Source organism: Cucumis sativus, chromosome 5, assembly GCF_000004075.3.
Source record: "Cucumis sativus cultivar 9930 chromosome 5, Cucumber_9930_V3, whole genome shotgun sequence".
NCBI lineage: Eukaryota > Viridiplantae > Streptophyta > Magnoliopsida > Cucurbitales > Cucurbitaceae > Cucumis > Cucumis sativus.
In genome coordinates, this window is record NC_026659.2 from 20,616,440 (window position 1) to 20,634,414 (window position 17,975).

At 32.2% G+C, this 17,975-nt stretch overlaps 2 protein-coding genes across 3 annotated transcripts; one reads left to right on the plus strand and one right to left on the minus strand.

The window, feature by feature from the left end:
• Positions 1-209: 209 nt before the first annotated feature.
• LOC101208718 (26S proteasome non-ATPase regulatory subunit 10) lies at positions 210-6,272 on the minus strand. The gene is made up of 5 exons (XM_004143741.3): positions 5,946-6,272; positions 5,622-5,754; positions 1,770-1,894; positions 1,466-1,612; positions 210-754 (listed from the first exon to the last, which is right to left on the minus strand). The coding sequence occupies exons 1-5, from the start codon at positions 6,135-6,137 to the stop codon at positions 620-622; spliced, it is 732 nt and encodes a 243-aa protein (XP_004143789.1). The 5' UTR covers positions 6,138-6,272; the 3' UTR covers positions 210-619.
• A 5,249-nt stretch (positions 6,273-11,521) lies between these two features.
• Positions 11,522-13,596, plus strand: LOC101218619. 2 transcript variants are annotated; one of them, XM_031885210.1, is made up of 2 exons: positions 11,522-11,735; positions 12,763-13,596. In XM_031885210.1, the coding sequence occupies exon 2, from the start codon at positions 12,848-12,850 to the stop codon at positions 13,556-13,558; it is 711 nt and encodes a 236-aa protein (XP_031741070.1). In that variant the 5' UTR covers positions 11,522-11,735; positions 12,763-12,847; the 3' UTR covers positions 13,559-13,596. The 2 variants fall into 2 exon arrangements, with proteins under 2 accessions (XP_031741070.1, XP_011655300.2); XM_011656998.2 differs by having other exon boundaries at positions 11,523-11,735; positions 12,847-13,596.
• The last annotated feature ends 4,379 nt before the right edge of the window (positions 13,597-17,975 follow it).

The following is a 17,975-nucleotide window of genomic DNA, read 5'->3' on the forward strand; positions in this document are numbered from 1 at the left end:
TTCATCTCAACTTCCGAGCAGTGATTCATGATATTATTCTTAGGTAATTATAACGAAGAACAATTTTACAAGTAATATTCAAATGTATATTAATATTTTGAAACTGTTGTTATATATTTTTTTTAGTTTCCTTAACGATGGGTTAATTCAAAATCAATTTTGATAATAATAATAATAATAAGAAAAAGAATAAAATCTTAACACTACAATTACTAACCAACCTCAATATAACTAAATAGATCAAAGCATCACATATTTGATAGAAAGGTTAGATGTCGAATCTTTACCATCTCATTGTCTTGAGGTAAATTCAATTAACTCATCCAAATATTTTCAACCTATGAACCTACCTTTATATTGAGAGATCACTACAATATCATGGAACTTCAAAAAATTCCCATCAGCCCCTGCGTCCTTTTAATGGGAATTGCTGTAGACTTCATCATCCCCCATTCAATACATCATCCACAGTTAGTATATTAAAGAAAAAATGAAAAAGAAAAGGAGAAGAGTCTGATTTCATTTCTTGAACCCGAACTGAAGACATTTTTCCTGAACTAGAGGTGTGAACTATGCTCTTGATATTTGGGATACAGGTTTAAACATGACGTCGTATTCATCATCCTTCAACCATTGTTTTGGCAGCATCAATCAGTGCTGGCCTCAATTCAATTGAAGCTCTACCAAGAACTGTGAAACCTTCCCCATCTTCCACATCCACGTCAGCTCCATGTCTTATTAGAAGAAGAGCAACCTGTCAGACACACAAGCATTTGTAAACAGATTCCCTTCAGCCTACAGTTACTACTGCATTAAATCAAACCAGAGCTAATGACAAAAACTATAACTAAACATAGCCCAAGGATTAAATATGTATATAACCTTATCTAACATTTAAAGACTCAATACAGAAACATTTACAAACGATGCAGTAAGAGGGAATCAAGAACGAAATCTGTAATTTATTTAACTTCAAACAAATAACATTAATAGAGGAAGACAATATGAAGGAATTGCTGGATAACATATTTTCCCCCGAGTACTAATACGTGGCTTTAGAAACTCTCTATCATAAAAGATAACAGTCAAGTCAAAGAGTGTTAAAATAATTGTACGTCCAGGTTTTAGCTTGAGTACAAGTTCAAATTGCTAAATACTTTCACCCAAACAGCTAACAATGCCTCTTCTGTAGAAAATTGAGTTCGACAACAAGTGGAAATGGGAATTTGAGCTTTTGACCTCTAAGTTGAGAGCATATGCCTTGACTAGCTGAACTAGACTCAGGTTGGCACCACTTCTATTAAAACTAGAATTAATTGCCTCATTCATCTTCAGCCAGACGAGATGTCATACACAACCAACTTGTGGTGGAACAGATGATAGAAACAAACTTATCTAACTAACACAAAACCAAAAACATATTAAAGGTTGAAGAAACAAAGAAAATCATCGGAGCAAAAATAACCTCTTTGTTTTCGCAAACTACTGCGTTCATAAGAGGTGTTTGGCCAGCTTTATCAGTAGCATCAACTTCTGCTCCTTCCTCAATCAGAAACTCACACAATTCTGAGTTTCCAGTGCTAGCTGCTCGATGCAACGGTGTGCAACCAACCTAATTTGTTCAATTCATTACCACCCATGAGCAATGTTGATCAGATGATACGTGAGTACAAACAAAAATAGTTTCAACTGTAGCTGTACAAGTAAATTTGATTTTGAATTGAAATAAAGCTTAAGGAATTTAAAATATTACGTTCGAGATGACAAACCTTGTCTTTTAGATTAATTTTGGCACCATGTGAGATAAGAGTTTCAGCAATCTTCAACCATCCTTTACTCGAAGCATAATGAAGAGCAGTGCGACCACCATCATTTTTCAAATTTACATCGGCTCCTGTCATATAATAAAATGAAGTTTTGAATTCAAACAATAAAAGAAACCTCAAGAAATATACAAATCCTATTCATCACAAACATGATAGATCATCACTTGATCTTATCCAAAAGGCAAAGGAAGTTATCAAACACGATATATCATGAAAACATGATGAAGTGAGTTTGTTGAAGGACTTTTGACACTGCCAAAAGCATCTTTTAATTTTTCTGTTTTTTTCAAGTTCAACTTTAACATCTAACTATTAGATATGGAAATATTTTCTTGAATGAAGGTAATATACTAGCAAGAAACTGACACAAACTAAGGAATAAAAAAACTCGCTAGTTGGCAACAAGTAGAAAAAATTATAATAATTACAAACTCGATCAAGAGATTCCAATTAAACAAATGAAAATAAGTTAAATCTCAAGAGATCTCAAAAGTTTCTATCTTTATCATGTAATGCTATTTTATTTCTCTCCAACAAGATTTCACACAAAATAGAAAAGGTACTATTAAATCCAAAGAAGTTTGATGCTGCCGTTGGGCTTACCTCTGCCCTTCACCTTTTGCCCATGCCTAGTCCTAGCCTCTGAGAGGATGAGCCACGAGAATGATGGGCAAGAAATCTTTGATAGAGCACATACAGGGCAAGTGATGGGGACACACAGTACAACTTATACACAATACTGCTTGTAAGTGGGAGTTAGAAAGATAATATTACTGCCTTCCTCATTCTATTAGCTGGTACAAAACCACAAAGGGAACATGAAATATTGGGGTTCCTCTGCTGGATATTTAAGTATTTCTGGTGAAGACTAAAGAGTCCCTGGAGAAATCTTGGAAGAATCATGGAGTAGGAATTTTATTAATTGTGAATAATGAGAGAAAAAGAAGACATTGATCCTTTAAATAGACCCAAAGGGAAAGGGTGGTTACACACTTAAACTACCTAACCTCCTTTAAATAGACCCAAAGGAGAAGGGTTTGGTCACACCTATTAAATCTTATCTCCTTTCAATAGACCCAAAGGAGAAGGGTTTTGTCACACCTATTCTAAAATATTAAAAGGGGAATACAAATGGTAAAATACAAGAAATATTCAAAACACCCTTAACCCTACATCAATTTAGCCAATGAAGAGAATAATTGAAGCCATGAAGACAGTCATTTCAAATGACAGGGAGGCAGTTGGTTAGTGGAACATGTGAGAATCATTATGCTAGGTTCCTACCAAACAAGCAAATTTCAAGAACACACAAAGATCACTAAAAGATGGATTATGTTGTAATATCAAGAAGAAACTATCTAATTACTAATATGCCCCAGCACATTCAAGAAGGCTGAGAATCTCTCCCAAATTCCAAAAAGGAAAATTTTTGTTTTTGAAAAGGGGACAAAAAAAATCCCAAAAGTAAAATTCTTACAAAATACTTCACATCTTTCCCCTAACCCAAACCCTCTGTTCATAACTTAAAAGCCCTAACCAACTTACTATCTAATTACTAATATGCCCCTTCTACTAATTATACAAATACTCTTCTAATAACCCGTATATCTCTAACTAGGTCCCTTACACGTTATCATCGTGTGGGGACCGTGATCATGTGAGTATGGACAGAGCAAAGCTCTGTGACAGTCTTGATGTCTCATTCCAGATGGTCCTCGAAAAGCGGCGATTGTCGTTCTACTTATTGGGGCTTTGGGCCTTGCCATTTCCTCACCCGGGTGCATCTCAACACCAGCTCGGCGACAAAACTCAGTGACCAAACATGGGTGGTCAAGTCCACCTGTTGTAAAGCACTGACCTATTTTTCGAAGTGAGACCTTTCCAACGTCAACAGACCTAGATGTGCAAAAGGTGTAGAGCAACTTCGCCGTATCCTTCATCACCTTAGCAAGGCAGATGGCAAGCATGAAATGTGTACAAATAAGTGTGCCAGATCTGGTTTGTAACCGTCAAAACTATGCCCCTAATTTGGACGGATGCATCTTGGTATGTTTACCACCTACCCCTAGACCACATATTGCTTTAGTTGCTTCGTCAAAAGGAAAAAACCCTTGCAAGAGTTGGACACATTCGTCGTTCTCAATGTCAGGCAACCTGTAGACTATTGGTGAGCGACGAGTCGAAGGGGACTATGACACCCCTAACAAGGGAGACGCTCCTTTGCTCCTCCATGTTAATGTAGAACTCCTTGACTAGTGGGACAACAACGTCTTCGGGATCTACCAACATAAATTCCCACCCTTTATGTCGTATTTTGGTAATGATTTAGGGGAATAAGATCGACATCTAACCTAAGGGATTGTTATGGGGTTAGAACCTTAATGGCGAAGGAACGACACACTTTCTCATGCTCACCACGTGAAGAAAACCTTTCCTAATTGTAGTCGGGTTTCGGTTGACTAGCCTTAGAAGAACTAGCTACAGTTTTTCCCTTGCTTTTCTTAAGGGTCATAGATATCTTGTAATGGAAAGAAAGCTACTCTGGGCACCAAATGGAAGGGAAAGCAAAACTCTTGACTCAACTACTATAAAAAAAAAAAAAACTTAAAAAACACCTAGCCTTACCAAACTCAACTCAAATTAAGCATAAAAACTCATCAAACAAATCAATCCAAGCTCCAACACTTTGATTCTCATCCGCCTTTTCACACAACTCAACCAAATCAGAGCACAACATAGGTTTCAAGCTATAATCTAAATGAGAAACTTAAAAATTTGAGAGAAAAAAAGAGAAGATACCTTTGGCCTTCAATGTAGGCTCCACAAGTTGAGAAAACACGACAAAATCACTCAAATGGGAAGAAAAACCTACAAGGATGCTTTGGGAGTGTAGAATCGAGTGCAGAGTGTGTGATTTTGGAAGAGAGTGCAAGAGATTGTGTGATGGAGATGGGAGAGATAGAAAGAACGAGATAAAATGGCAGAAGAAATCAGGAGGTGAGGGTTTGAAGTAACCCTCCCTTCGAGGATATAAATACTTTAAGCACTACATATAAGTTTACTGAGGGACTAACACTCTCGTTCTTCTTTACGTTATAACATGTAAATACTAGTAATGTTCTATCAAGTAGACAGAAGGCTACTATGGCACCATACAAGAATCAACTAGGGCAATTCAAGAGGGTCATCTATTCTCCCCTTCCATTAACGCACAAGATTTCTCACCCTCACGCTAACTTAAAAGGTTACATTTCCCTTTGAACCCCTTCTCTAGCAAACTTTCACTATTGAAGACGTAAAATTACACCTTTACAAAATCACCCTGTTGAAAATCTAGAGACTAGGACTAGATAGCCTTAAAAATTGTCTAAGATCCAAATGCTCCAAAAGAGGTCCTTCTATTGTACTAAGATCCTCCAAACATTAATGCCCATGTTTTCTCATTCCACTATCCATTTAAAGTTGAAGTACAAATTACAGGGTGAGAGTCATTCTTTATCAACACCTAAAAAACTAATAATAACAAGAGAAGAAGAAAAACGATAAAGTTTGATCAGGCGATAGTTTTAACAAATTTCATGGGCATCTTGAAGATGGAAGGTGAGAGTGATGCTCTTCAAGGTTCCCTTTTAATAACTTCTAATCAACAATCTTCCACCAGTCAACAATACAGAATCTAAAGTAAGATCCATCCCTACGCTAAACAACTTAGCTTTGTTCATAACCTAGACGACTAAAATCATCACAGAAGCATACAGATGGAACGAATATCAGACAATTAAAGAACTCGCTAACCTCCGCTCAACAAGATATCTAAAATGTCAGACCGCCCAATGCTAGCAGCAGAATGAATCGGTGCCCAACCTTCCTCATCGGCACAGTTAATTACCTTTGTAGACTGATCAGCAGTAACCAGTATCTTTACAACCTGGTGCATTACGAAGAATTTCAATAATGTATAAATAAGACCAACAGACATCCAAATTTCAAGTTGACAAGATGATGGGTCCTTTTTAAATAATAAGAACAATGCCAAAAACAAACAAAAGAAAAACCATGGGAAAAGGCTTTTTCATTTCGAAATTCTCTACTTCGAAGAAAAGTTAGGTAATGACTAACATCGGCGTGGCCTGAAGAGACGGCAACGTGGAGAAGAGAGCGATCATCCTCATTTCTTAGGGAGAGAGATTGAGAAAGCTGATGTGGTGTGAGGGCAGTGAAAACGGAAGAGTCGCCGGTCTCTGCGGCTTTGAAAAGATCATTGTCTTTGATTAAACAAACATCTTTGGAAGCATCAATTTCCATATCCATGGATTTCAAGAACTTGAAAGTTAAGATTGCACAAAATCTCTCCTCAACTCTGAAGCGAACCGCCAAAATGGAGCGCTGTTCTACATTTGCTACAGTGTACAATTTGAGAAATTGTTCAAAATAATCCCATTTTTACCTTTTAAAATATTAATCGTATATTTTTACTACATTTTAAAAAAGGATTTTCAAAAAAGGAAGAAATCAGGAAAATATTTATATTTAATAAGTTTTAAAAATAAAAAAGCCCACGACATAAAATAATTAAACTAATGAAATATTGAGTTTAGTGATACCATCACATCTTTTGGTTTTAAAGAAAACATGGTTGATCAATGTATATACCTAAAGATCAATAGGAGTAAATTTATAATTCTTGTTTTATATGTTGATGGCATCTTATTTGCTACGAATGACTTTGGTTTGTAACGCCAAACCAAAGAATTTTTCTCTAAAAACATTGAAATGAAAGATATGGGTGAGGCATCCTATGTGATTGAAATTGAAATATTCCGTGACCGAACACATGGATTGTTAGGATTGTCTCAAAAAACTTATATTACTAAAGTTTTAGAGAAATTTGAAATAGACAAATGCTCTTCAAGTGTAGTTCCAATTTAAAAGGGAGATAAGTTTAGTCTCATTCAATGTCCAAAAAATGAATTGGAACGAAATCAAGTGGAAACAATTCCTCATTCATCTATTGTTGTAAAGCTTATTTTATACACAGACTTGCACTATACCAAACATTGATTTTGTTGTGGGAATGCTAGGCAGATATCAAAGTAATCCAGGAATGGATAGATTTTCTCTCTTATTTACTACGGCGACGAAGAATCAAATTATCACTATATTTATTCCTTTTTCTACTTCTTCTTCCAAGTGCAGGATAACCCCAAGGGGTTGCGGGTTTTTTTCTACCAATTGGGGCCCTCCCTGTTGGAATTTTTTGTCCTAAAACTCGTAGTTTGTAAATCATATTCTATTCAAAAAAGTTGTTATTGAGAAATTAAATATTATAATCTTAAATCCAATAAATCAAAGTTCCAAGGCTATTTTTTGAATAAACTTGAACTTTATGTGTAAACATAAACGTGGATCAAGTTCGAGTATATAGCCTAAATAGTCTATAGTATATGAAATAAAGGTTGGGCGCCTTATTTTGAGAGACTATGGATGCGGCCCACTTTGTAGTACAAACGATGTGATCCTAATCGTTCATGTAGAGACATGAAAGTGGGGCATCCTATGTAAAATGTTTACATAAGACTGAACCATGAATTAGTCATTTTTACGTTATAACACCGTTTACTGTTTAAAACTGACTATCTCAATTATTGATGACCTAGGTAACTTAGTCTTAATCCTGAGTTAACTATGAACTCCTGTTCATACGAGATTATCCTTAGATCTGCATAGGTGAGGGCAGCTCATCAGCGTTGGCCCAATAAGCCTCCCATTTCAGGGGTAAGATCGGGTGGATAGCTGGGAACATAGGGTACAAGATGGAATTCACTCCTACCCGCTTTAGGGTTAGTAGATAGGTTGCTCTCTTAAGCACTGAATCCAAGTCTTGAACAAGGGGCCCCACCCTCTCATTGGCCCGAGAGGGATTAAGTTTATAGGTTGAACCTTAAACCAATTGTTCAATAGTGGATTAGTGGGACTTAAGGAGCAAGATGTAATCTTGGGGGTAAAACGGTATTTTGACCCAGCCAAGGTTACGAGCAACCTGTGAAGGATTAACTTACTGATTATGGTTTTATCAAATGGACACAAATATATCTATAGTGAGGGGAGTGCAACTACGGGACTTTAGTGGAATGACCCGTTAGTTAACGAATGTTGATTAACTCGGTTTAAAAGAGTTTAGCTAGTTAATCTTGAATCGTTGGAGCCCATGATCTATAGGTCCATTAGGTTCCTCTGCTAGCTCATATGGATTAAACTTAGAACAGTGTGATGAAATAAGTCGAATTGTTCGAATAGGGAGAAGAAAGGAAAACCGACATATACAGTGATATAATCGTCGGTCTTCTAATTAGAAATAGAGCTTTATGTTTTACATACTATAAGTATGAATGCGGATTCATACTAAGAAGCTCGGAATTGGTCAAAAATAGTAAAAAGTCAAAATGTTGACTTTTGACTTTGAAAAGTCAAACTTTGACCGGCCTTATATTCAAATGTGATTTGAATTTTGGAAAAATGAATGCGGATTCATGCTCGGGAGGTTGGAATTAGTCAAGACGGACAAAATGGTAAAAAGTCAAAATATTGACTTTTGACTTAGAAAAGTCAAAGTTTGACTTTTGACTAGAAAAATCTAATGACCATTTTACCCTTGGACTAAGTTAGTGGGAAAATCCAACATTTTGTTGGATAATCCCACTAACTCTTAGTGGGATATGTGGCTATATGAGATATAGACACCTAGCCCACTAAGTTCCACTAATTGTTAGTGGAATATTAGGTGTTGAGATTTGGCAATTGAATTGCATGCATTTTTGCATGTAATTAGGCTATAAATAGAGATGTTTTCAAATGTTGAAGGACTTTTGCCTCTTTTATCATTTTCATAATCTCAACAAAAGAAAAAAAAAAGCTTCCAATCTCATTTTATCTCCATTACTTTCTACACCAAAATTGGGTCCCACAACCCGGTTCTTTGTCTAGAGGATAGCAGTTGAGTACTAGTGGTGGTCTCGGGTAGAATTGGTAAGAAGACATCAAACCTTTTGAAAGCTTCAAAGGTAATACTTCTTAAAACCCTAATTTGATTAGTTTATGATTACATGTTAATTGTGGCAATTAGGGTAGAAATTCGATTCTTTTTCCGCTGTGCATGACTTAGTTCTATCACTCCCTTCACCACCCCCATGGGGATGGTCTACAGGGTAGGGAAGAGCCTTGTAGTCGGCTGGTAAACGTCTGGCGGAGTCAAAAGTCTCCTTGAGCTACCGTCGTGCTCCTCAGGCCGTGCTCTTCCGGTAGCCCAATCAGAATCTCGACTTCTATCTCCCTCCGCTCCGAGGAGCTCCGCTCTTTCTCTTCTTTCCGGAGCCTATCATATAGGTCCCTCCACTCTTCTTCTCCCTCCAGCTTTTCGTCAAGGTCTACTTTTATGGGGGCATCTTGCCCGTCCCCTTTCTCTTTCAAAAGAGGGGCCAAAATGCATAGTCCTTTCTCTGGCCTCCTCCCTTTTTATAAGCAGCCTTCTCTGTCTTCTTTTCTTGGTGGGCTTTCGATAATTCTTTGACCCGCAAGGGGTACTATAACAAACTTTCGTACATTCATTTCCATTGGAAAGCTGCAAAGAAAGTTTTAAGGTATATGCAAGGAACAAAGGATTATATGCTTACTTACAAGAGATCTGATCATCTTGAGGTGCTTGGATATTCAGATTTATATTTTTTCGAATGTGTGAATACACGAAAATTCACTTTTGGCTATTTGTTCCTATTAGCAGAAGGAGCAATTTCATTGAAAAGTGCCAAACAGTCTATTATCGCTGCATCCAATATGGAGACTAAATTTGTAGCATGCTTTGAGGCTACAGTTCATGGTTTATGGTCACGGAACTTTATCTCATGACTTTAAATTTTCGACAGTATTGTCAAGCCACTGAGAATTTATTGTGATAATTTTGTAGCTGTTTTCTTCTAAAAAAACAACAAGTATTCTAAAGGTGTTAAATACATGGAATTAAAATACTTTGTTGTTAAAGAAGAAGTTCATAAACAAAGGGTATCAATCGAACACATTAACACTAAACTTATGATTGCAGATCCACTAACTAAAGGATTACCACCAAAGATGTTCAACGATAATGTAGAACGTATGAGCATCAGTAGATATCATTATTGAAATCAAGATTATGTTATTTGACACTTTAAGCTCATTTATTTATTGTTTTTGATTTTATCTCCTGGTTCTCTTCTTATGATTAGTATATACATAAATAAATTATATTAAACAGGACATCGTCTTTGATAAAGACACTTATTGTTGGACCGTTATTGATTATCTTTATTATAGATTATGTTAATAGAAGAACTATTTTTGTGAAACATGGAAGGGAGTATGTTAATGCAATGATGTATGATCGCCATGATTCTTTAGTAGTTTCTTTGACTCGACATGATATGTTACGAAGTTCAACTTTGCGCATTATGTCTATGAACGTATATGAACATATATGATAAATTTATCAATGAGCCAAGTGGGAGAATGTTATTTAAATATAAATATTATTAATATGACCCATATGTATTATATCATATTCTATCTCTTTCAAGCCTATTATTTTATTAGGCTCATTAGGTAAAAAGATAATGCCTTAAGTAAACACCATGATAGGTGGTGTCTATAAATAAAACTTTAGAGATTGGTCCTCTCATTGGCTTGTTCATTCTTCCCATCAAGAAATCTAATTAAGATCTAAAGGAAGGCAAGCAAGAGAAACACAATTCCTTAAGAAGATTATTCACGGATCAAGGTATGTTATTATTTATCTAAGTTTAATTTGTACAATCATTAGTTCAAAGAGCTTACCACTTATTGTTATATACAATACTCAAATTTTATCGTATAATCATGAAACTAAAAAATTTAGGCTATGTTTTTATTTTAGTATTTTCAAAATATAAATCTCATAAGTTTTCTGACTCAAAAACCTCAAAGACATTGACACTTACACCGTCGTTGGTATCATTTTACATGCATTTATGCATATAAACATCATGCTAGTGATGAATGCGATAAGTTTAGTATGTGAGTTTGGTGTCCAAAATTAATAAAGAAGACATGCACACAATTTGAGCAGTTGAACCAAAAAAAGAAAAGAAAAAGGAAAGAACAACTTTGTCATATTTTTATTTACATTTGCCTCTTTATTTGTAACAAGTGATGCTTATTAACAAGCTAGTTGGAAAATTTAATACTACTAAAATATTGGATAAAGCATATTTTTGACATAGTATAAAACTATTATTATATGTACTACTAAAATAATATTTTGAATAGAAAAAAATAGTTTTACTTATTGTTCAAATATTGCTATTTAAATGCAGACCTTAAAAATAAAGAGAGAAAGAAAGTAAGTATTGGTGATCTATCTTTTATTAGAGAGTTGGACGATAATATTTGAATATATACATATATCTTTTATAAGAGCTTACAAAACAAAAAAAAAAAGAGACTATTTAATTCAATATTAATAACTAGTTTTTATAAAAAATGTTTTTAAAAATGGTAAAATATTAAAACTATTTACGAATAATTAGTACACAACAATTTTTACTTTTTTATTTAAAAAATATCTATTGATATCAAATATTTGATAGATTGATTAATCTCATTTAGTTATTTTCAAATTAAAACTTCACAAAAAGAAAAAAGGAAAAGAAAAAATAAGTATTGGAAACCTTCTTCATCCTCTCTCCTTCAAAACTCAATCGGCATCCTTGGCGTTGGTTTGGCGGAGAGAAAATGATGGGGGAAGATCGCGGCCTTCCTTCTCATTGTTTTTCTCATCTTCTTTTCTTTTTCTGAATCCTTCCCATATTCATCCAAAGGCATGCTCATCCACTTTCTCTAGAGGTAAATTCGTATTTTACATTTTCCATTCTTCATCTTTGATTTTGATTTTGATTTTGATTTTCTTTCATATTTAGTTCTATTTTCATTGGGTTTCCTTCCTTTCAGTTTCTGTTCACACGTTCCGTTGGAATGTTGGGGGCGATTGATTTTGTTGTTGTTGATAATTTTGTGAATTATTCATATCCAAACTCTGATCGAAGTTTAGCTTTCGAATATGCATCTTGGAGCAAGTGTATTGCCTCCGCACCAAATTTCTTTCTTTTTCTCTATTCTGGAATATGATGTTTATATATATCTGTTGCAATGTTTGTCAACATTGTTCGCTTTTGATTATTTTGTGACACTGGGTAAATTGTTTTTCTGCTTTTTTTTTTTTTCCTTTTGTTCTTTTGTGTTTTATTTATTTTTGGCAGTAATCTACTTATGGATTGTATATTCAAAATTGTTGAATTGGCGGTAGTCATCTGATGCCAGCAGAGAAGTTTTGTTGTGATTCTATTGTTTGTTCATAGTGTTGAAACCTTTGGAAGAAAAATGTCCTTATTTCTCGAAAATTTTCCATTCAAGTGATGCTTTGGTATGGTTTAATTAGATTTGGTTTTTAGTTTCTGAAAATTAAGCCTATATAAGATCTTCTTTTACCTTTTAACTATTGTTCTTTGTTGTCTAACATTCTTAAAATTCAAGTCAAAATTTGAAAATTAAAAAAATATTTATAAACTTGTTTGTTTTTTTAACTTTGGGTAAGACTTTAAATTGTGGTAAGAAAATGAGAGGAAATAAGCTTCATTTTCAAAAACTAAAAACTAAAAACCAAATTTTGGTAACTAATTTGTCTTTTAGTACAAACCATTCCGTCAATTTCTATTCTCTAGAAAGGTACCATAGTTTTTAAAATATCGTCTTTAAAGATATTATTACTAAGATGTATAATATTCTTTGATTGGATCTCTAATAATTTGGAAGAACTGTTTCTTTGTGGGAGGCTTCGTAGTTTTTCTTTCATAGATGAACATCTATTTTGCAGATGTCATGTTGATGGCATATTTAAACAATTCTTCTGTCGTCCCTTTTGGAACATCCGATAAAATTGAAACAATTCTTCTGTCAGGATGTGGAAGTTGGCATCGAACGCCATTGCTGGCATTCGATCTAAGAAAAACTCAGATGTATCTAAGCAAGTTTTCTGGGAGTGCTCGGATGACGAGGCTTGCTCGGAAGCCAGTAGAGATGAAGAATTGGAGTGCCCTATATGCTGGGAATCTTTTAACATTGTGGAGAATGTACCTTATGTCTTATGGTGTGGCCATTCCTTGTGCAAAAATTGTGTATTAGGCCTTCAAGGGTCTGTGCTGAAACTAGCTACTCGCCAAATCCGAATCCCAATCGTCATTTCGTGCCCTTGGTGTCATCAGCTGTCACTAAGGGTGGTGTACAAGGGGAACCTGAAGTTTCCCAGCAAGAACTTTTTTCTTCTTTGGATGGTTGAGAGCTTTAATGGCAATGAGGGAAAACTTGACCATTCCTTCAATTCGGATAATCACCCACTTTTTTCTTTGCCATCGGGTACCGGTACCGGTACCGTTACTTCTGAGAGGCGGCGATTGTTTTTCTATAATCATTTGGATTTCGTCGTCCATTTAATCTTCAAGTTTCTACTTCTTGTCATATTTGTTCTGATAGTTGTTTTTGTAATCCCTGGAAGTGCACTCATCTTGCTGCTTTATCTGCTAATCACTTTACTTTTTGCATTGCCATCTTTGCTGATATTTTACCTTGCATTCCATGCTTTGGAAAAGCTTATGAATGATATAACTTCATGAAATGTTTTAACCAATCTCATTTGGTGAATTTCAAACAATCTCATCTTTGTCTTTTGCTTTTTACTACTCTTTTCACTTTTATGAACCAATCTCAAATTCTATATCTCAGTGAATGAAAGCTCTACACGAACTCAATAGTTGCTATAACGGTAGATTAAAAAAAAACAAACAAGGTGTGGTCTAACGCATTCCTTCGTTAAAATAGTTTGTATTCTAAACATAGACTACTATAACTTGCAATTCATACTATTATAACACACCAACTTATAATAATCAAGTCAATTTTCCAAACAACCATTAGAACCGTCTCTTCTTACTTGTTGATGTCACGGTTAGTGATTGTGTGTTGATTTGTAAACAAAATTTGTGAATCTAAACCAGACAAATTAATTTAAAACAAATCCGACTCTAATTGCAAAACTAAAATTGTGTTTACTTTGAATAATATAATCTAGTGATATGATACGTTATATTTAAAATATACTTCAAAAGCTACTTTGGATAGTCGTTAAAAAAAAAAATTTGAAATGACATTTTTAAAATTAAGGTTTAAATGTTATATTAATATTTGGACTTCGTTTCTCATTCTATTCTGATTTTGATCCTTAAAGTTTTAAAAGTGTCTGTTTTAGTCTCTAAACTTTGAAAAAGAATATATTTTGGTTCATGTCATTAACTCTCCAATGAAATAGTAAAAATGCTTTTATATTTTGATGACTAAGATACCAAATAAGATAATCAATTTTAGTAGGGTTTTAATTTTTAGTTAGAGGCTACATGGTAAATTGATATTTTATTGAAGAACTCAAAGAGTCACTGTCTTCTAGATTTTGATCGTCACCTTCTCAGCTCATGTGCTTGATGCAATTTATTAACGTATAAATTTGTTAATGCCTCAAGTTTGGTATATTTCAATTATTCTTTTTTTTTTCTTTCTCCAAATTATTTATTGTTCTCTTTTGGGTTTTATAATTTATGGTGGGAATATTTTTTTTACAATTTCGTAAAGATTATTTTAAACCTTATTTTATTTCTTTTGTTTATTTCACTCAATGTCATACCTTCAAGATTATTTCAATTTAACAAAATAAATAAAGGGTTGAGAGTTGGGAGGAGAGGTGAGAGATTTAAGTTTGGAAGCAGTTAATTAAGTGTGTTAATTATCTTTACTATATTAAAATGGGCAATAAAGGGAGAAATTTTACCTTTCCTTTACCCTTGCAATCCTTCCCACTTAAATGTTGTATAATATAGCCAAAAATATATCATACCTTTTGATGTTACCTTTATGTTTTATGTTTTTCTTCCCTTAATTTAACCTTCTAAAAATTTGTAATGTTTTCTCTTTTTTCTTTTTTAATCTGAAATGTAGTGAAGTCAAACAATTCAAGCTTACATGAAACAAAGGTAATCGTCAATTTCTACATTTTTCTTTCTTTTGATAGGAATTTTGATGTTTATGGTGCAACATCACATGATATGATTGTTTCTCAAAATTGCTCTTTTCCATTTTGAGTTAGTCTTAGGATTTGTTTTAATTATATGAGCAAAATTGTATTAATTGTATTAACTTAATTCAAATGAATATACTCCTCCTTACCACCCCTATGATAGGAGGCTTCATTTATGAGGTGGTACGAGTATAAATATTGAGAATTGGTTAGTCATAGGATTTGAAATCATGTAATGGAAAAGAGTGAAAATAGGAAAAAGAGATATGGAATAACGATGTGAGATAATTAGTGATAAAACTATGAAAATTAATTTAGTCAAAGATTTCTTTTAGTATTAATTCAATTACTATATTCTTTCCTCCTAGGATTTGTTTTAAGTTATGAGTTTTGCTTATTCCAATTGTAAATTTATTTAGATGAAAAAAATTAACATTAAACTTATAGAAAAGTAAAACTCTTGCTAAGATAAATTTCCTTTAATGAGTTATTGTTTGGCAGATTTGTTAATAGTTATTGGGTGTGTCATTTTGGAAAAAGTTTTCAACCAAATTCTTGGAAAATTGTTAAAGTATGGGAAAGATATATCATGAAATTAAAAAGGGTATCATTAGAAAAAGTAGGATGAAGTTTGTGTGTGATTGTGAAATTGTTCTAATTATTATCATAATATGAAAAATTGCATTCCAAAAGGTTAGATTAAATATTAAATTCATTTGAGTTATTAGATGTTATTTCATATTAATTTTGAACCATAATAAAATCACTTCCAAACACGTGTAAAAAAATAATAATAACCGCAAAGGTAAAGTATATCACATCGTTTATATTCTATGAATTATCAATACATCCTATAAATTTCACCCAAAAAATTTTCAACCACGTCTTAGGTATACATCTAAATTTTGGACCTATTACATACATCTAAATTTCATCTTAAAAAGTTAGGTTTCGATAAAAAAAATTATTCATGAGACAACCATGTACATTCGTGTTTTTCAACTAGTATTTCTATGTTTGTATAAAAGAAATTATAGAATAAATTAGCAAGATTTTTTTTTGTTATTTATTAGTAGGATGAATTGTTTAGAACATAATTATTCAAAATATAGAAAGCTACATTATCATTCCATACCATTTCTTCATTAAAGAATTAATAGAGTTCTAATGACAAAAACTAAAGTAAGTCTTTTTTTTTTCAAAAATTCAAGAACCAAAATAGTACAAGATGCAAAGTTTAGGGACCAAAATATGATTTTAAACTTAAATTAAACACTCAAGAACAATGTTTCATTTTCTTTTAAACACTTGAATTCTTATGTAGATTTTGAAAACCAAAACTTAAAAGCTACTATTTTTAGTTATATGTAACAAATCATAGAATATAAATGTATTAAGCAGTAGTATATATGTAAGAAATAAAAGAAAATACTAATCAGATGGAAAAAAAATAAAGAAAATGATACGAAACATGAGAGAAAAAAACTAAACTATATGTGTCACTATATACATGTTATGTATGCAGTGATATATAATGAAATTCAACTATAAATTATGTATTATTGAATATATGTAGTAATATATATGTAATAGATCACAAAACATAAATATAAATAAGATGTATATATATATATGATAAATCACTTAATAGAAGTAGATTAAACAGTGATATATAAATACATATATTGTTGATGAAAACTTTATAAAACAAAAATATGATTAAGATGATCAGAACATGCCGTAATTAAACAAAACATTAAGAACATGACCAGAAAATATGATAAACAACCAAAAATTAAAAACATGACCGAAAGACATATCAAAGAACATACTAGTCGAAAAAGAACAAACAATAAGATTTTTTGGCCATCCTGTCAAAAAATATTAGAACTATCATTAAATATTTATGTTTTAAATAAGAAGAAGTATATACGTACTAAATCACATAAGAAACATATTATATTTTACTCGTATATTATAGTTTATATTATTCATTTAAAAAAATATATGATAAATAAAAGGTATATAATTATATGAAGTGAGAATATGTATGTATAATATATATTTTAAATACTAATTATTAAGGAATACGTAGTTTACAACATATTTAAGATATAAATATTTATATGACTAACAACATAATATTGCTATAGGATAAACAATAAAACAAAGAACATGATTGAAGTGAAAAATATTTTTGATTACTGTATGTTATTATATATATCTTATTGTATATATGAAGTGGTACTATACATGTCTTATTGGATATAAGATGCAAGTAATATTACATAATAAGGTAGTATATGTAACAAATCACATAATACATGTATATATGTAATGATAAAAAAAAGAACTAAATCGTTATATAGTATTTGTATGTAGTGATATATAAATTAAATATTAAAAATTACAGAACTAAAAAAAGCTGTGAACTTATTATCCAATAAATGTAAGAGTATATATGTAACAAAACACAAAAATTTACTTCAAAAGATACAATACCAAATGTGTAAAAAAAAAAACATAATGCATTTTCTATAATCCGTGTATACCAAACACGACAAGAAGATGAATTAAAGTAGAAATAACAAATTTTTTAAGGAAAAAAATTATATGCTAGTAAACGGAAATTAAATATTATACTAAAAGAACACTAAACGAAAAAAAGAATACTAACCAATTCAAATTCGCCAAATTAAAAAGAAAGAAGAAAAAACAAATTTATTTTTCTATAGAAATAAGAAAAAGGAGAATGTGTTGAGGATGAAATGAAAAAATAATTTTGATAAATTATAAACAAATAATAAATATTACATTAATAAATATAAAAATATATATTATAATAATTAATTGAGATACAATTGATAAATGAGATGATAATTAAGAAAAACATTCTTCAACATTTTCAAAAATATTAAAAAATATTTAAGATTTACCGATATAATTTATTTTTAAATAATTAAATA

What these genes read in the sequence shown, in the direction of transcription:
- LOC101218619 (XM_031885210.1), top strand. Translation starts at nt 12,848, where the DNA reads ATGTGGAAGTTGGCATCGAACGCCATTGCTGGCATTCGATCTAAGAAA.
- LOC101208718 (XM_004143741.3), bottom strand. Translation starts at nt 6,137, where the DNA reads ATGGATATGGAAATTGATGCTTCCAAAGATGTTTGTTTAATCAAAGAC. An exon ending in AGATATCTTGTTGAGCGGAG is followed by an intron (nt 1,895 to 5,621) that starts GTTAGCGAGTTC and finishes ATTATATGACAG; the next exon opens with GAGCCGATGTAAATTTGAAA. An exon ending in TAGTTTGCGAAAACAAAGAG is followed by an intron (nt 755 to 1,465) that starts GTTATTTTTGCT and finishes TGTGTCTGACAG; the next exon opens with GTTGCTCTTCTTCTAATAAG.